At 35.9% G+C, this 19,619-nt stretch overlaps 1 protein-coding gene across 5 annotated transcripts in view; it reads right to left on the bottom strand.

Annotated features, from left to right (window-relative positions):
* The window catches only part of LOC143036966 (transmembrane channel-like protein 7), a 115,193-nt gene that overhangs the window by 24,483 nt on the left and 71,091 nt on the right, over positions 1-19,619 (bottom strand). For all 5 annotated transcript variants that reach the window (XM_076205028.1, XM_076205027.1, XM_076205030.1 and 2 more), the window contains 7 exons: positions 7,580-7,730; positions 5,315-5,491; positions 4,324-4,484; positions 4,016-4,172; positions 3,379-3,491; positions 3,084-3,240; positions 131-261 (listed from right to left, as the gene is read on the bottom strand). In XM_076205028.1, coding sequence (XP_076061143.1) covers positions 131-261; positions 3,084-3,240; positions 3,379-3,491; positions 4,016-4,172; positions 4,324-4,484; positions 5,315-5,491; positions 7,580-7,730 — 1,047 coding nt within the window. The remainder of the gene's footprint in view (positions 1-130; positions 262-3,083; positions 3,241-3,378; positions 3,492-4,015; positions 4,173-4,323; positions 4,485-5,314; positions 5,492-7,579; positions 7,731-19,619) is intronic.

Raw genomic sequence — 19,619 nt, 5'->3', positions numbered from 1 at the left:
CAGCCTATATACCATACAATTTTCCTTCTAATATCATGATGATGCATACATATATCTTTATATAAATCAACCCTATGTTATATGATGTTCTTTTCTGAAATATAGTGAGATTTTGTACACCATACATTACCTAGCAAGCACAAAACCATATGCCATGAAAGCAAGGATGAGAGACAGCAGGGTAAGGGCTGAAAAGACAGTCTCTGTTTGGGCAGCTCTCCATGGACGTCTAGTGGGTTTCAAATTCCTAACTATACTGACCTAAAAACATACGAGAAAATAAGTATTTTAAATGACATAATGATAGTAAATATGGAAATGAAAAACATACCTTATATCAAAATCATAAAACCTATGATAATCATTAATTTATTTATGAAACCTAGCTAACTCATATTAAAATTTAATTTTCAACCAGTATTTACCTTACCTAGTTGTAATATACGGGAGGGGAGCTATGCTCGTGGTGACCCGTCTTTGTATCTCTCTGCATCAAGTTTTATCTTAAAATCTTGTATAGTGTTTGCACATACTGTTTTGTTGTCTAATTTGTTCCATGTATTTATCGCTCTGTGTGGGAAACTGTTCCTTTTCAAGTTTTTTCTATAACTATCCCTTTTCAGTTTTTTTCCGTGTCCTCTCGTTTTAATGTTGTCCCACACTAACAAGTCGTTCCTGTCTAAAACTTCCATGCCTTTCATTATTCTGTAGATAGTCAGCAAATCTCCTCTCTCTCTTCTTTGTTCCAGAGTTGGTAGATTCAATTTGGACAGTCTTTGCTCATATGTTAGTTCGGCGAGAGTTGGTGCTAGTTTGGTTGTCGCTCTTTGTAATCTTTCTAGTTTCTTAATATTCTTTTTGGTACTGGGTGTCCAAAGTGATGCTGCGTACTCAAGTTTTGGTCTTATTAGTGTAGTTAGTATTTTCTTTATCATTTCTTCATCCATATAAGCAAATGCCACTTTGATTGACCTCATTAAGTTGTAGGTTTCTCCGAATATTTTATTTATATGCTTATCTGATTTCATGTTCTTTCCAATTATCACTCCAAGATCTTTTTCCGAGTTTGCTTTTTTATTTTTTCTTCCCCAATTCTGTAATCTTTTGATATTCTGTTTTTACTCTTTCCAAATTCCATTATACTGCATTTCTTTATATTAAATTTTACTTCCCACTTATGAGTCCAATTCCAGATCTTGTTGCAATGAGTTGCAGTCCTCTTCCGTTTTTACCTTTTTTAGTAATTTTGCATCATCTGCAAAGTAATTCATATAGCACTCCACACCTTCATTCATGTCATTAATGTATACGGCGAACATGATCGGGGCCAGTACTGATCCTTGCAGGACACCGCTTTTTACTTCTTCCCAGTTGGAGAATTTTTCTCTAATTACAACTCTCATTTTCCTCCCAATCAGGAAGTCTTTCATCCATTCCAATTATTTTTCCCTGATGCCACCTTTTGACTCTATCTTCTTTATTAGTTTCCTATGTAGTACCTTATCGAATGCCTTTTGCAGGTCCAGAAAAGCACAGTCCGCCTACCCACCTCTTTCTTGTATTATGTCTATTAATCTTGAGTAAAAGCAGATCAAATTTGTTGTACATGATCTCCCTTGTCTGAATCCAAACTGATTTGGGTTCAGTATAGATTTTTCTTCCAGGTATTTAACCCATCTGTTTTTGACAACTCTTTCACAAATTTTTGCTATTGTGCTTGTTAGTGAGACCGGTCTGTAGTTAGATGGATCTTCCTTATCACCTCCCTTATAAATTGGTACAATGTTTGCCTTCTTCCAGTCCAATGGCACTTTTCCTTCTTTAAGTGAGAATTTAATTATATTATATATTTTGGCTACCCCCCTTGTAAGGGGGAAAAAGCCTTGGTATATGTATGTATGAATATATTTTGTCAGTTAATTCTTCCATACATTCTTTCAGTATCCAGTTTGCAATTCCATCTGGGCCATATGATTTTCTGACATCAAGGGTTTTAATTTGGTCACCGATTTCTTTTTGTGTTACGTTTATTCCTTTCATTGCTGGGGATAATTCTCTCTCTCTTTCTACACTGTTAGGCGAGTTTTCTATTGTGAATACTGATCTGAAGTGGTTGTTCATAATTTCAGCCATTTCCAGTTCTTCTGTATATTCCTTTTTATCTTGGCGCAGCTTTTCTATTTCTTGTTTGTTTTTCAGTTTTCCATTTACATACTTGTAAAATAGTTTGGGTTCTTCCTTACATTTGTCTATTATCTTTTTTTCATAGTTTCTCTTTTCATCTCTGCGTATTTTTACATATTCGTTTCTTAGTTTGATGTATGTTTGCCATTTGCTTGATTTCTTATCTCTTTTACATTTTTTCCAAGCTTTGTCTCTTTTGTCCTTAGCTTCACTACATCTTTTGCTGTACCAGCTTTTTATGTGTTTTTTCTATTTTTTGTTGTGGTACATATTTATTCACTCCTTCATTATAAATTTCTTTTAGTATGTTCCATTTTTCTTCTATCCCTATATCTTCGTTTTGGAATTTTTCCCAGTTTGCATTCCGAAAGAATGTTTTAAGTTTCTCAAAGTTTGTTTTGTTATACTTTGGTCTTCCTATTCTATGTTTATCATTTTTGCTTTGATCCATTTGTTCTTTCAATTCCATTTCTATTAGTATGTGGTCACTTTTTCCTATTGGAGTTTTGTAATAATTTTTTTTGATAATCTCAGGTCCTATCATAAGTATTAAGTCTAATTTTGAGGGTTCTTCATTTCCTCTGTATCTAGTATTTTCTCTAATCCACTGTGTCATTGTGATTGACAAATAGTGAAATTTAAACAATTATGTATAACTTTAGTTGGGAAACATATTAAAATATAAAAAAATTATTCACTCACCACCAGAAAATATATATACCTCATCCATGAGGGGTTAATATGAGATGGAGGAAAGAGTAGTGGATGGAAGTGGAATGGGTGGAAATGGGAATATACATTTTGAATTTGGCTACCACCCTAGTAAGGGGGGAAAACCCCTTGTTATGCAGACAGGCAGATATATAACTTTTCTTTTCACATACAATTTATCACCTTACCTTCTGCAGGTAAAATGTGATGACCATTTTCAAGGCCACTATAATAGGTGCTAGGGGACAAAAGAAGAGACCCGCCCAAAGCAAGGTCTGGCTGTAGATTAAGTGTAGAGTATTTCGGGCTATATTAAAATCTTGAACAGAATCCTCCATCTTACCCCTGAAATTGTAATCATCAATGTTAAAACAAAATTTCTCTGTAACCTAACGCAATTTCTACAGAAAACTTGTTAATGAACAATACTAAACTTCAAGACCCATGTTATCATTATATGTTACATATGATGGTCAACTTTACCTCGACACCAGTAAATTTTTAATGAAGTCAAGTGGATAAGATGATATAAGTATCACCAGAAAATCCACAATCAAAAGTCTATAGATCTCTTGCCCAAGTCCTACTTCCCAACACTGAAAATATGAAAATTAAATACAAGTACCATAAGTTGTGTGATGTGCTACTCTTGGGTGATTGTCAACATATATTTGATCAGGGGATTGAATGGGCTTTCATCATGGAGCATGCCTTGTGATGGGGTGGATTTTGAGGGAGATTACTGTGATCAGTAAAGCAGCAGTTTAGGGACACAATGTCCAAGACAGTATTAGATAAGTCAGTTTCTCAAGTTGTTATTCTACAGAGGGAGGTCAAATTATTGCAGAAACCTGCCTAAAACACAATATTTCCATAATCATGCACAAATAATATTTTATTATACAAAACAAAAAAGTAAGTGGAGTACGAGCGGATGAAATGGGTGTGGCTTAATGCCTTTAATTTTGGCTACCTCACTTGTAAGGGGGGAAAAAAGGCATTGGTATATATATCATTAGTGAGATGAGGATGAAAAAATTTAAGGGAATGAATGTATAAAATGGTGAAATCTAAAAATTGATAGGGGCATTACAAAATGACATTATAAAATATGTAATACCAGGGGCGTAGACTCTGTTTGGTTATGTGGCTCAGATAAATTTCCATGATCTGAATCACTTTCCCCTACATTCTCAATCTGTTTCCTAAGTCCAGGACTTTGTTTGTACCAGAAGAATATCAAGACACCCAAAACAAGTAATTCCAGCAGTATTGTTCTGAAATTATTAATGCCAAAAATAATAAAACACAACATTGAAATAATATTTGTATTACTAAATTACAATATAAACATTTATATTATGATTATATTCTCAAATACATATATTGATTTCTCAAAAAAGTATACAAGAAGTTAATACTACTAACCTGATTAAAGTTACATACAACTTGATCCTTGGATTCTTGTATCCTTCAATTTTTACCACAAGTTCAAAAATAATGGGAATAATGATGATAATCGCTGTCACAATCACAGGATACACCATGAGACTTAATGACGATTCAAAATATGTGTCTCCAGGAAGATTCTGCAAAGGATTAAACATAAAACACCGATTTAATTTTACCTAACCAGTCATGAAAGCCCTAACAACACAACGAAAACATGTACATAATACCAATGGAGTAGATATAAAAACAAAAATACATGTTTTCAAAACTGACTACAAAAGTGCAAAAGAAAATTAAATTTATATTTGAAATACACATATTATATATTAGTTTAAAGGCATACATTTGAGACATCAAGGGAGATATTACTATAAAACTGATAGAAGAAATAATTATATACCTGGTATGTGATATTCTCCCTGAGAACCTATATTTTTGCCCAAAAATTTATTTGATGTCTTACACAGAGAGAGAGAGAGAGAGAGAGAGAGAGAAAGAGAGAGGAGAGAGAGAGAGAGAGGAGAGAGGAGAGAGAGAGAGAGAGAGAGAGGGAGAGAGAGAGAGGGAAAAGGAGAGGGAGGGAGAAGGAGAGTGAGGGAGAGAGAGAGATGGAGAGAGAGAGAGAGACAGAGAGACAGAAAGAGAGAGAGAGAGAGAGAGAGAGAGAGAGAGAGAGAGAGAGAGAGAGAGAGAGAGAGAGAGAGAGAGGGAGAGAGAGGGAAGAAAGAGGGGAACAAGGAGAGAGAGGGGAATGAGGAGAGAAAGGGGAATGAGGAGAGAAAGGGGAATGAGGAGAGAGGGGAAAGAGGAGAGAGAGGAGAGAAAGGGGAAAGAGAGAGATGAGAGAAAGGGGAAAGAGGAGAGAGGAGAAAGAAGAGAGAGGGGAAAGAAGAGAGGGGGAAAGAATAAAGAGGGGAAGGGGAAGAGAGGAGAGAAAGAAAAAGAGAAAATCAATCAGATACTGTACCATTTGGTTTTCTAAGCTTTCCTTCAGGCCCTCCTCAAGCAATTCATAGATTAACCATCCAACTAGAACCAGGGCTCCACATATAATGATCCAGAAGAATGTTTTCACAATAAAACTTCCAAGCCTTTTCCATTTACTTTCTTCTTCTTCTTCATGCCCAAACTCTTGAAGTAATTCCTAGTAGTAACAGCAAAGATAAATGTTAATGTAACATGGTAATAAATATGTAAATATATATATACAATGTATTGTATTTTCAAATACATAACCAATGGTTTTTTTTTTCTTTATAAGGTAGCCAAAGTCAAAGGCATAAATCCATCCCACCTATTTCATCCCCACATACTCCACTCCCATTCACCACCCCTCCCTCCCTCTTTTCTTGGCTCCTCCTGGATGATGGGTCATCCCTGCATCTCGCCCACAGCCCTGGGTCAGAAGCAATGTAGCAAGACACAGCACATCCACGGCAAGGCTGCTTGATCTAATCAGTGACCCCCCCTTTCCATCCCGTCATGTAGAAAAAGAGATGGGGAGAAATCCTTTCAGGCTGTGTCAAAATATCATTCACACATACTCCCTCAACCTTCCTAACTGGGAGAAAAATGAGAGTAGTAATTAGAGACAAATACTTGAAATGGGAAGAAATGATAAGTGGTGTTCCACAAGGGTCAGTGCTGGCTCCAATCATGTCTGCCATATACATAAACAACATGGATGAAGGAGTTGAATGTTATATGAATTTCTTCGCAGATGACGCAAAAATATTAAAGAAAGTAAGAACAGAGGCGGACTGTGATTTATTGCAATCAGACCAGGACAAAATCTGGAAATGGACTCAAAAGTGGGAATTGAATTTCAATATCAAGAAGTGTAGCATAATGGAGTTTGGAAAAAGCAAAAACAGAATTTAAAAAAATTACAAAATTGGCGAAGAAGAAATAAAAAAAGTGCACTCGGAAAGGGACCTTGGAGTATTAATCAGCAGACATGACACTGGATAAACATATAAACAAAATAGTCGGTGAAACCTACAACCTATTAAGGCCAATGAAAGTGGCATTTGACGACTTGGATGAAGAAATTATTAAAAAAAATATTAGTTACAGTGATTAGACCAAAGCTGGAATATGCAGCAACACTATGGACACCCAGTACTAAAAAGAATATAAGGAAACTAGAGAGAATACAGAGAGTGACAACAAAGTTGGCAGCAGCTCTTTCCAATTTAACATATGAACAAAGATTATCGGAATTGGAACTACCAACACTAGAGCAGATAAGAGAAAGAGGTGATCTACTGACTATATTTAGAATCATGAAAGGAATGGAAATCCTTGACAGGAATGACTTACTAAAAAATGACAATGGAAAAACAAGAGGTCATGAAAAGAAACTCAAAAAGGATAACTATAGAAGAGATCAGAAAAAGAATAGCTTCCCACATAGAGTGCTGGATATATGGGATAACTTAGATAAAGAAACTGTGTGTGCAAATACTATTCAAGATTTTAAGAAAAAACTTGATGCTGAAAGATACAAAGACGGGTCACTACGAGCATAGCTCCCTTCCTGTGTAATACAACTTGGTAAATAGGTAAATACACCCTTCAATGCATCATAGCATCATCCATATACAACCATGCTCTACTCACCCCTATCTCCTGCCTTCTCCTTTCCTTCCTCAACAGACATTCCCCTTTTCCCCAATACCCCTTTTACTCCGTCCATCTCATCCTTGTTCACTCCCTCTATCTCTGCCTTCCACACCTCTTTTACTAATCTTTCTTCACTCATTCTTTCCATGTATCCAAACCATCCCAATACTCTTTCATCTACCCTATCTCCCAACTCCCTTTCCACCTCTGCTCTCCTCGTCACTTCCTCATTTCTCACTCTATCCAGCCTAGTAATGCTTAAAGCAAATCACCAGAGAACTGCTTTAATTCTTGAAGAAATGCTGGATAATATTCATGGGGCTAAGGCAGGTAAAGGCAGCACTGTACTGTTTCTCTATCAAAAACTTTAGTTATTAATTTGTATACTACTATAAACTGTAGTACTTTCTCTGTTGCATTGTAGGAAAATATGAATAAATTATTGTGTATAGTTATGATTAATTCAGGAACTCAACCCCTTCTTTCTCAAGAAATTATGTATTCACTTTATGTGCATTCATATTGAGCACAAATTTTCCAGAATGCATCTTATAAATAGAAGGATGAATGTACTAAAATATTAAACACAAAACTACAAAAAACTCACCACTAATTCACTGTAAATACCCTTGTGTTTGATTGCTGCTGCTTTCTCACTTGTGATGTTGAAATCCCAAGCACAAAATACTTTTTTCATAAAAGAAGTTGACATATCATGCTCTGTATCTATGTAATTCTGCCGGTACAGTTGAGTCACTCTGAAGAAATGAATGTGAAAACAAAGATTAGATTAATCAAAAGTGTTCATAAAACAGTAATATATATAAAAACACACACACAATATATATACATACATATACCAAAGGGTTTTTCCCCTTACACTGGGGGTAGCCAAAAAGAAAAAGGCACAGAAATCATTCCCACCCATTTCATTTCCCATAATCTCCACTCCCCTCCACCCTCCTCCTATCTTGGCACCTCCTGGATGACGGGTCATCCCTGCATTCCGTCCACTGCCCTGGGTCAGAAGCAGTGTCGCAAGACACAGCACATCCACAGCAAGGCCGCTTCATATATATATTTTTATATATACATACATACACATATATACATGTGTATGTATGTATGTATGTACAGACGCTCCTCAACTTAAGTTTTAGTTACGTTCCGAACAGCCGAACGTAAGTTGAAAATGAACGTAAGTTGTTACTGTACTATACATCCGTAAATTCTATTACCGTATCTTATAAAACACCCCTAAATCATTAATTATACACAACATTGTAAAATTATAACATTAATTTCAAATAAATTAAATTCAAGCAACATAAATTGAGATGGTGGAGGAGGAGGGGGAGGAGGAGGAGGAGGATGAGGCAAGGCATGTTCAGTTTGTCGTTTGTGCAATGTAAACAATAGATGCAGCGTCATGCGCAAGTATCGTTTGAACTACGGAGAGCGCGCTAAACTAAAAAATTCACTCAAAATTATTTTTATTTTTTTTTATTTTTTACAGTCAGTTCAAACGTAAAATCGAAAAAACGTAAAATGAATGAACGTAAGTAGAGGAGCGTCTGTATATATGTATGTATGTATGTATATATATATATATATATATATATATATATATATATATATATATATATATATACGTATATATGTATATATACATTTATATATGAGAGAAAATTAGGTGAGGAAAGGTAAACAAAGATGGGTTGGGAATAAATTTATTGCCATAACGTTGCAACCACTTTGGTCTTCTTCAAGCCAAACTGGTAGAAACATTAGGGCAATAAAGTCATTCCCAACCCATCTTTGTTTACCCTTCCCCACCTAATTCTCTCTCATTTGTCTTCAATATTTTATATATATATACACACACACACACACACTTCAACGAATGGACGGCTTAGAAGACGTTCTGAAGAAAATTGAAGTTTTGTGGATCCCAACGCAAAGAGAAGTGCCTATTGTATTTACAGGGTGGGGGGAAATTGCTCATGGGGTAGTAGGAAAGTAGGGAAAGAGGAAAAGGGGAGGGATTACTGAGGGAAATGGAAGGAAATGAGGAAGGAGTAGACTTGGCCCAGGCAGACAGGCGAAAGGTAAACAAACGGCCCCCCGACGACAATGAAATGTCTAATAAAAATGTAAAGATTAGAAGTATAGATAAGAGCAATACAGTAGAAAGTGATGAGAATATTTTCCAGGGATTTAAAGAGGGTGGGGGGGACACAAACCCCCCCCCACCCCCGCCCCCCACTGACATGACTAGAAGAGAAGGTCGATAAGATGATCGAGGACTTGGAGCGTAGGTTCGGTCATGTTAACAATATTATACAGAGAGTTGAAAAATTGGAAGAACTAGAGAAGGCGAACAAAAACTTAACTAAGGAAATTGAAGAATTAAAAAAACAGTTAAAAGAAGTAAAAGATGAGAATAAAGTCTTAAAGGAGAATAATAAGGAGAACAAGGAGGGTTGGAAAAAAATTCAAGAAAATAGCAAAGTTGCATTCACTGACATAATCAGACAGCAAATGAATGAACAAACAGAAAACTCAGTTATTAAAGTGATTAGACAGAAGGAGAATATAGTAAGAGACTTAGCAGACAAAAAGAAATGTATAATTATATTAGGAATGGAAGAGAAACATAACCCAGATAGAACCACGTGAATCAAAGAGGAAAATGAAAAAGTAAGAAATTTACTAGAATTAGTTCAGGAAGATGAACCAGAAATAATGAAACAAATCGAAGAGAAATTCAGGCTAGGGAAATATAGTACAGACAAGACCAGACCAATTAAGATTAAATTCAGGTCACAAACTACGGCTGAGAATATCTTATCCAAAACAGGGAAACTAGCAACAAGTGAACAATATAAAAAGGTATGGATAAAAAGAGAAATGAATAAAGAGGAAAGAGAGGAAGAAAAACAGAAAAGACTTGCAGCAAAGGAAAAAAACGAGATAAGAACGGAGTCAGAAAAAGAGAGATTCTATTGGAGAGTAGTGAATATGAAACTAAAGAAAGTCGACATACAAGAGAAAAACAAAAGGGAAACAGAGAACACAATGGAAGTGGCAGAAAACTAAGAGTGTCTTACACAAATATAGATGGATTAATAACAGGATTGAATGAGCTGAATGATTATTTGAAAGAAAAAGAACCAGACATAATGGGAATTGTAGAAACAAAATTAAAAGGTCCACTACCACCCAACAGTGTAGGACATGATGCATATAATTATTGGATTAGAAACAGAGTGAAAAAGGAAGGGGGTGGAGTTATGTTCCTGACTAAGAAGGATATAAACGTGAAGTGTGTCACATATGGAAAGAATATAGTAGAGATGATAATGATGGAAGTAGAAGACAGAGATAAGAAGAACAGAAAGTTTGTGATAAATTATGTGCCCCAGAAAACAGCCTCATGGGAAGAGAGTGAACATAAAAGTATGTTAGAGGACACAAAGATAACATTAAACAAGATAATGGAAGAGGGAGGAAAAATAGTTATGATGGGCGACTTTAATTGCAAAGAAATCTGCTGGGACGAAATGACAGTAAAGGGTGGAGACGGCTCATGGGGAAACGCTCTACTTGAGATGGTTACTGACCATACAATGACACAATGGATACAGGAGAACACTAGGTATAGAAATGAAGAAGAGCCATCAAGACTAGACCTAGTAATTACATCCGAACCTAGAATAGTGGACAAAATTGAATATAAAACACCAATAAGTAAAACTGACCACATATTGATTGAACTGGAACTTAATGAAGAAAAATATATGAAAAGAAATTAACAATATAGAAAAGGAAGAATGATGTATGAAAAAACAAACTTTGATAAAATAAGAGAATTCTTTCAAAAGGAAAACTGGGAAGAAATATACAAAGAAGAAACAACAGTAGAAGAGAAATGGAATATTTTGACAAAAATTTACAAAAAAGGAGTGGAAAAGTATGTCCCAAGACAAAAACAAGAAAAAGAATATGTAAAATGCTGGTACAACAAAAGCTGTAGGGAGTTAAAAGACAAAAGAGACAAAGCCTGGACCAGATGGAAAAAAGACAGAAGACCTGAAAAATGGAAAATATATACCTGTTATAGAAATGAATATGTACAAATGTGCAGAGAGGAAAAGAGAAAATATGAAAAAGATATCATAGAAAAGTGTAAAGATCAACCAAAACTATTCTACAGATTTGTAAACAATAAACTGAAAAACAAACAAGACTTGGAGAAATTAAGACAGGAGGGAGTTGAATACACTGAGGAAATGGAAATGGCGGAAATTATGAACAAACATTTTAAATCAGTGTTTACAAGGGAGAACATACAACCTGAAGAGAACAAATGGATAGAGAAAGTCCCCCCTATGGAAGAAATAGAAGTAACAAAGAATTAAATATTAACACACTTGAGTAATCTTGATGTCAGAAAATTGCATGGACCAGATGAAATAGCAAACTGGATACTGAAAGAATGCAGGAATGAACTGGCAGACAAAATACATAGCATACTAAATAGTTCCTTGAAAGAAGGAAAAGTTCCAGAAGATTGGAAAAAAGCAAATATAGTACCTATATATAAAGGAGGAAATAAAGAAGAACCTACCAACTATAGACCAGTCTCTCTAACAAGTACAATAGCAAAAATTTGTGAAAGAATTATCAAAAGTAGATGGGTAAAATATTTAGAAAAAAACAAAGTGTTAAATCCAAGGCAATTTGGATTCAGACAAGGATGATCATGCGTCACCAATTTAATATGTTTCTATTCAAGGCTAATAGATATAATACAAGAAAGAGATGGATGGGCGGACTGTGCATTTTTAGATCTAAAGAAAGCTTTTGACAAAGTACCACATAAAAAGTTGCTTAAGAAATTAGAAACTGAAGGAGGAATATAGGGCAAACTACTAAATTGGATGGAGGACTTTTTGCAAGAAAGAAAAATGAGAGTAGTGATAAGAAACCAGCACTCAAAATGGGATGAAGTAATAAGCGGTGTTCCGCAGGGAACAGTTCTGGCCCCAATAATGTTTGCTATATATATTAATGATATGGATGAAGGAATTGAAAGCTATATGAGCTTCTTTGCAGATGATGCAAAACTACTGAAAAGAGTGAAAACTGAAGAAGATTGTGAATCACTACAGAGAGATCTAAATAAAGTACAGGAATGGAGTAGGAAGTGGGAGATGGAGTTCAATACAAAAAAGTGTAGTATAATGGAATTTGGAAAAAGCAAAAACAGAATAACAGGAGCATATAAATTGAGAGAAGAAGGAATAAAAAAAGTAGAAAATGAAAAGGACCTGGGAGTCATTGTTATGAATAATATGTCACCTGAGAAACATATAAATAAGATTTTTGGAGAAACTTATAATCTAATAAGAACAATCAAAGTTGCATTTACATACCTGGATGAAGAAATGGTGAAGAAAATCCTAATCACCCTGATAAGACCAAGATTGGAATATGCAGCAACGATATGGTCACCAAGTACAAAAAAATGTATAAAAAAACTTGAAAGACTACAAAGAGCAATTACAAAATTGGCACCAACACTCTCAAAACTATCATATGAAGAGAGACTAGAAAAACTTGAACTACAGACACTAGAACAAAGAAGAGAGAGAGGAGATTTGATAGCTATTTACAGAATCATGAAAGGCATAGAAATTACTGACAGAGAGAATCTGATAAAATGGGATGACAGAAATACTAGAGGACACGGAAAGAAAATAAAAAAAGACAACTATAGAAGAGATTTGAAAAAGAACAGCTTTCCTCACAGAGTAATAGACAGTTGGAACAAGTTAGATGAGAAAGTGGTGTGTGCAAAAACAATACATGAATTTAAAAATAGTTTAGATAAAATGAGATATGAAGACGGGACCCCACAAGCATAGCTCCCCTTCCCGTAAAATACAACTAGGTAAATACATACATATATATATATATATATATATATATATATATATATATATATATTCTCACCATGCACCAGGTAGGTCCCATGCCCTGTCAGTTGTGGTGCATATATATATATATATATATATATATATATATATATATATATATATATATATATATATATATATATATATATATATATATATATATATATATATATATATATGAGGGTCATTCAAAAAGTAATGCCTCCTATTTTTTTTATTCTGCCTGAAGGGACCCAAGGGGATTGCAAATTGCATTGTTATGATGACTGAACTTATGCACTAATGACCTGAAAGTTTCATCTCTCTGTTGCAGATATTGATGGTGTGACACTCTACGTAAGCAATCCTTGTCATGGACGTGTGTCAGAAGCAGAGATGCATCATTGAATTCCTCCATGCAGAAAAAATTTAACCAATCAACATTCACCAGCGCCTGGTGAATGTTTACAAAGCCGATGCAGTTGATGTCAGCACAGTTAGGTGAAGGGTTCGTCGATTTCAGGGTGGCAACAGAGATGTGAGTAACAAAGTGCGTTCCGGACACCCATGCACAGCCACCACCCCAGAAAACAAAGTGCGCCTCGATCAACTCATCTGCGCTGATCGGCAGATAATTGTGAATGAAATGCGTGTAGAGTTGGATGTGGGCCAGAGAAAAGGGAAACATTCCGTTTGCAACACGACAATGCCAGGCCACACACAAGTTTGAAGACCACAGAATGTGTGACAAAGTTTGGCTGGACGGTGCTGTCTCACCCACCGTATAGTCCCGACCTGGCACCGTCAGACTTCCACTTGTTCGGACCTCTGAAGGCTGCATTACGTGGGCAGCGTTTCCCCAACAACAATGTCGTAATCGCAGCCATGAAAAAAAGGAACGCCTCGGCAGGCGCTGACTTTTACAACCGAGGCATCAAGGCTTTCATTCATTGCTGGCAAAAGTGCATTGAGAATGGTGGTGACTACGTAGAAAAATAAATTCTGGAGCACAAAAGGTCAATCGTTTTAATGGTGCCACTCCACTCTTCGTAGCTCTTCAACATTTTGAGTTAAAAAATAGGAGGCATTACTTTTGGAACAACCCTCATATATATATATATATATATATATATATATATATATATATATATATGTATATATACTTACATATATCAGTTTGTTAAGTGTAGTTGGGAAGGCTTATGGGAGGGTTTTGATTGAGAGGAATAGAAGAGGAACAGAAGGAGTAATTGGTGAGGAACAATGTGGATTTAGGACAGGTAGGGGTTGTATGGATCAGATTTTTGTGGTAAGACAGATATGTGAGAAAGCTTTAGGAAAAGATAAGGATGTTTTTTGGGCTTTTATGGATTTGTAAAAGGCTTATGACATGGAAGACAGGAAGGCATTGTGGGAGGTACTGCTGATATATGGGATAGGAGGAAAGCTGTTAAGAGTTTTTACGAGAGTAGTAGAGCTTGTGTAATGAAATGAAGAGAGTGAGTGGATTAAAGTAAAGGTGGGACTTCACCAGGGATGTGTTATGTCACCCTGGCTGTTCAATTTATACATGGATGGGGTGATAAATGCAAAGGTAATGTGTTGGGGATTGGAGATGGTTAAAGGAAATGGAGAAAAGAGGGAGATAAGCCAGTTGTTGTTTGATGACGACACTGCGTGTGTCGCAGGATCAGAGGAGGAATTGAAGAAGTTAGGGACGGAGTTTGGGAAGGTGTGCGAAAGAAGGAAGTTGAAGATAAACGTGGGTAAATTAAGGAGATGAGATGTACAAGGGAAGAATGTGGCAAGAAATTGGAAGTAAGTATTAACGAAGAACGACTGGAAGTGGATAATTTTAGGTACAGACGCTCCTCTACTTACGTTCACTCGTTTTACGGTTTTTCGATTTTATGTTTGAACTGACTGTAAAATAAAATTAAAAAATTGAGTGAATTTTTTAGTTTAGCGTGCTCTCCGTAGTTCAAACGATACTTGCGCATGACGCTGCATCCATTGTTTACATTGCACAAACGACAAACTGAACATGCCTTGCCTCATCCTCCTCCTCCTCCACCTTCTCAATGTATGTTGCTTGAATTTAATTTATTTGAAATTAATGTTATTATTTTACAATGTTATGTGTGTAATTAATTATTTAGGGGTGTTTTATAAGATACAGTAATAAAATTTACGGATGTATAGTACAGTAACAATTTACGTTCATTTTCAACTTACGTTCGGCCATTCGGAACGTAACTAAAACGTAAGTTGAGGAGCGTCTGTACTTGGGTGCAAATGTGACAAGAAAGGGAGGAGTGGAGGTGGAGGTGGAATGTAGACTGAGAGAAGCAAGTAAATGCCTTGGCAGATTAAAAAATGTAATGAGAAATAGACATTTGGGGATGGATACCGGGAGGAGATTGTATTTTACCTAGTTGTATTTTGCAGGAAGGGGAGCTACGCTCGTGGTGTCCCGCCTTTGTATCTCGCAGTGTCTAGTTTGCTCTTAAACTCATGAATGGTATTTGCGCACATTATTTCATTGTCCAGTTTGTTCCAAGTGTCCACCACTCTATGTGGAAAACTGTTTTTCTTCAGATCTCTTCCGTAGCAATGTTTTTTATTTTCTTTCCATGTCCTCTTGTGCTTCTCCTGTCCCAATTTAACAAGTCCTCTCTATTGAGTATCTCTGTGCCTTTCATGATTCTGTAGATGGTCAATAGGTCACCTCTCTTCTTTGCTCCAGAGTCGGTAGCTCCAGTTTAGCCAATCTCTCCTCGTATGATAACTTTGCAAGTGCAGGTGCTATTTTTGTTGCTACTCTCTGGATTCTTTCTATTTTGTTTATATTCTTTTTGGTACTGGGTGACCACAATGTTGCCGCATATTCTAGTCTAGGCCTTATCAGTATGACCAATATTTTTTTAAATAATTTCTTCGTCCAAATATGTAAATGCCACTTTTATTGATCTTAGCAAGTTGTAGGATTCTCCGACAATTTTGTTTATCTGTTTGTTGTAGGACAAGTCGCTTGAGATAATTACACCCAAATCTTTTTCGGATCTCTCCTTCTTTACCTCCTTGGTTCCAATTTTATATTGTCCTGATATTCTGTTTTTGCTTTTTTCAAACTCCATTATGCTATACTTGTTAATATTGAAGTCCACTTCCCATTTCTGACCCCAGTTCCATACCTTATTCAGGTCTTCCTGCAGTGATTCGCAATCCTTATCAGTTTCTACTTTCCTAAACAGTTTGGCATCGTCTGCAAAGAAGCTCATGTAACATTTCACATCATCATCCATGTCATTCACATAAATAGCAAACATTATTGGATCCAATACAGATCCTTGTGGTACTCCACTGATCACCTCTTTCCAGTCTGAATATTTTTCTCTGAGCACTACTCTCATCTTTTTACCAATCAGGAAGTCCTCCATCCATTTTAGTATGTTCCCTTGTATCCCTTCTATATGTTCCATTTTTTTTTTTTTACTAATTTTTTGTGTGGTACTTTGTCAAAAGCTTTTTGTAAGTCCAGGAAGGCACAATCAGTCCATCCATTACTTTCTTGCACTATATCTATTAATCTTGAGTAGAAACATATTAAGTTTGTGGTACATGATATTCCTTGTCTGAACTCAAATTGTCTTGGGTTTATTATATTGTTGTCTTCCAGGCGTTTTACCCATCTATTCTTGATGATTTTCTCACAAATCTTGGCTATAGTGCTTGTTAGTGAGACTGGCCTATCCTTAGTTGGTTTTTCCTTGTTTCCTCCTCTATATATTGGTACAATGTCAGCATTTTTCCAGTCTTTTGGTATTTTTCCTTCTTTGAGTGAGCAATTCATTATGTTATGTATTTTGTCCATTAGTTCTTCTTTGCATTCTTTTAGAATCGAATTTGCAATTCCATCTGGGCCATGTGATTTCCTGATGTCAAGGTTTGATAGGTGTTCTAATATTTCTTTTTGTGTTATTGTTATCTTGCTCATGGGGGGAGATCACCTTTCATTACCTTCGTCCCAATACTGTGCTTTCTCTTTAGTGAAGACAGATTTGAAGTGATTATTCATGACTTCAGTCATTTCCAATTCTTCTGTGCATTCTATATTTCCTTGGCGTAATTTCACCATTTCTTGCTTGTTTTTAAGTTTTCCATTCACATATCGATAGAATAGTTTGTGTTGCTCTTTGCATAAATCTATAATATCCTTTTCATGGTTCCTTTTTTCCTCTCTTCTCACTTTAACATACTCATTTTTATAGTTTATATAGACTCGCCATTTTCCAGGTTTTTTATCTTTTCTCCACCTTTTCCAAGCTTTGTCCCTTCTGTCTTTTGCCTCACTGCATCTTTTGTTGAACCAGCATTTAATGTACACTCACTTCTGTCTTGGTACATGCCTATTTACCCCTTCATTGTAATTATCCATCAAGATATTCCATTTCTCTTCCACTTTTGTCTCTTCCATGTAAAATTTTTCCCAGTTTGCATTCTGGAAGAATTTCTTTAGTTTTGCAAAGTCTGTTTTGTTGTACATCAATCTTCCTTTCCTATGCTTTTCATTTCTCTCCATGTATATTTCTTCCTTTAGTTCAGTTTCAATGAGTATATGGTCACTCTTTCCAATTGGTGTCTTGTATTGGATTTTATCCACAATTTCAGGTTCTGTTGTAAATATTAAATCTAGTTTCGACGGCTCCTCGTTATTTCTGTATCTGGTGTTTTCACTGACCCACTGAGTCATTGTGTATTCCATGGTCATATCCAGTAGTACATTACCCCACAAATCGTCTCCTCCTCACACTGTCATGTTTTCCCAACAAATTTCTTTGCAATTGAAGTCCCCCATAATTACCAGATTACCCCCACCCATTAGTATCTTATTTAATGATTGCCTTTTACCTTCTAACATTTTCGTATGCTTGTTCTCTTTCCAAGCGTTCGTTTTTGGGGGCACATAAGTCACCACAAACTTTCTACTTTTCATGTTCTTGTCTTCGACTTTTATCATGATCAGTTCTACATTACCTTTGCCCTCTGCAATTTGTCACATTCAAGTTTTTCTTGGCCAAGAACATGATTCCTCCTCCCTGTTTCTTGTCTCTGTTTTTAATCCAGTAATTGTATAGTCCATGTCCAACATCGATGGATGGTATTTCGCCCCTTAGTTTAGTCTCCACAATTCCCATTATGTCCGGTTTTTCTTCTAGCAGGTGATCACTAAGGTTGTTCAGTCCAGAAATTAATCCGTCGATGTTGATATAGGCCACTTTCAATTTTCCTCTTTCTCCTTTTTTTTTGTTTTTGATTCGCCCATTCTGATGTACCATTTCCTCAGTCTCATGTTAATTACTCTCCAATGGAATTCCTTGCTTTCTGTCTCTGTTCTCTTTGCATTTTTTTTTCCTTTGCTTCATCTCTTAGTGTCTTTTCTTTTTCTAATTCCTCAATACTCATTTCCCTTTTTATCCATATCTTATTGTACTTTTCACTCCTTGCCAAGTTACCTACTTTTTTAAATACCCGGTATGTCTTCTACTATCATTTGTGATCTTAGTTTTATTTTTAAGGATTTATTTTTATCCTTAGAATAGTAACTGGTCCTATATGTTTCTTCAACGTCTTTATTTGCATTTTGGGCTCCCTCCTGAATTTCTTTTAGGATTTCTATTGTTGTCTCTTTTTCTTCTTTTTCTCTCATGTACCTCGCCAAACCATGTTTTTCTTTTAGTCCATATACCACAATACATTTTTTCCTATCCACTGTGTCTCTAACCCAATTTGCTTTTTCATTAATTACTTGGATAATTGTGTCTTTTGCATTTTCCTGCATTTGTTGAACTATTTCTTTGAAAACAAGTTCTTTATTTTCAATGTTTTCCTTCCATTTCTTAAACTTTTGGATACTTTCCTCACCTAAGTTCTCTTCAATTTTTTCAGTTATTTCTTGTATTTGCTGTTTACCTCTTTTTTTAAGTTTTCACTATTGGTAGTATCATTAATTCTCTTATATCCTTTTTCAATTCCTTGATCTTGTTTCTTAGATCCAAGTTAGTTTTCCTCAGGTCGGAGATCTCAAAGTTTGCTTGCACTAAGCAATCCATTAGACCAACGATTTCATTTCTCAAGTCCATAATTTCATTCTCCCACTGTATCCTATTTTTGCTCATTTCCCTCTCTATCTCTAAGATTTGGCTTAAACTCCTGCTTTCATACTTACTAAATCCAGAAAAAGCATCTTTGTGATATTCCTGCATGGTGGTAGGAGTGATGAAATGTTTGTTTACATCGGGGTTCGGCATGACGCCATGAGATGGCTCTGATTCACAGTTGCCTTTCGAGTCAGACTTTTCATTATTTTCCTTCATTTTTTACTAATTACGTCTTAATACAATTAACTAGCACTGCGGGGATATCATTATGGACACCCATGATTTCTCCCCTCCCCTACAATACAAACCAGGTTTCCTTTTTCGTCATTTATGAAGGAGTGATTGTGCCGACAGCACTGTATGGGGCAGAAACATGGAACATAAGAGAGGAAAAGAGGAGAAGTTTGAGTGTGAGATCAGGTGCCTGAGAAGTATGATGGGGGTTACTAGGCTGGATAAAGTGAGAAATGAGGAAGTGAGGAGGAGAAAGGGGGTGGAAAGGGAGTTGGAGATAGGGTTGATGAAA

This window comes from Oratosquilla oratoria, chromosome 21, assembly GCF_046742065.1.
Source record: "Oratosquilla oratoria isolate Oo_2021 chromosome 21, ASM4674206v1, whole genome shotgun sequence".
In the NCBI taxonomy this organism is placed as follows: domain Eukaryota; kingdom Metazoa; phylum Arthropoda; class Malacostraca; order Stomatopoda; family Squillidae; genus Oratosquilla; species Oratosquilla oratoria.
The sequence above is the reverse complement of the archived record's forward strand: the minus strand, read 5'-3'. Positions and strand labels throughout refer to the sequence as shown.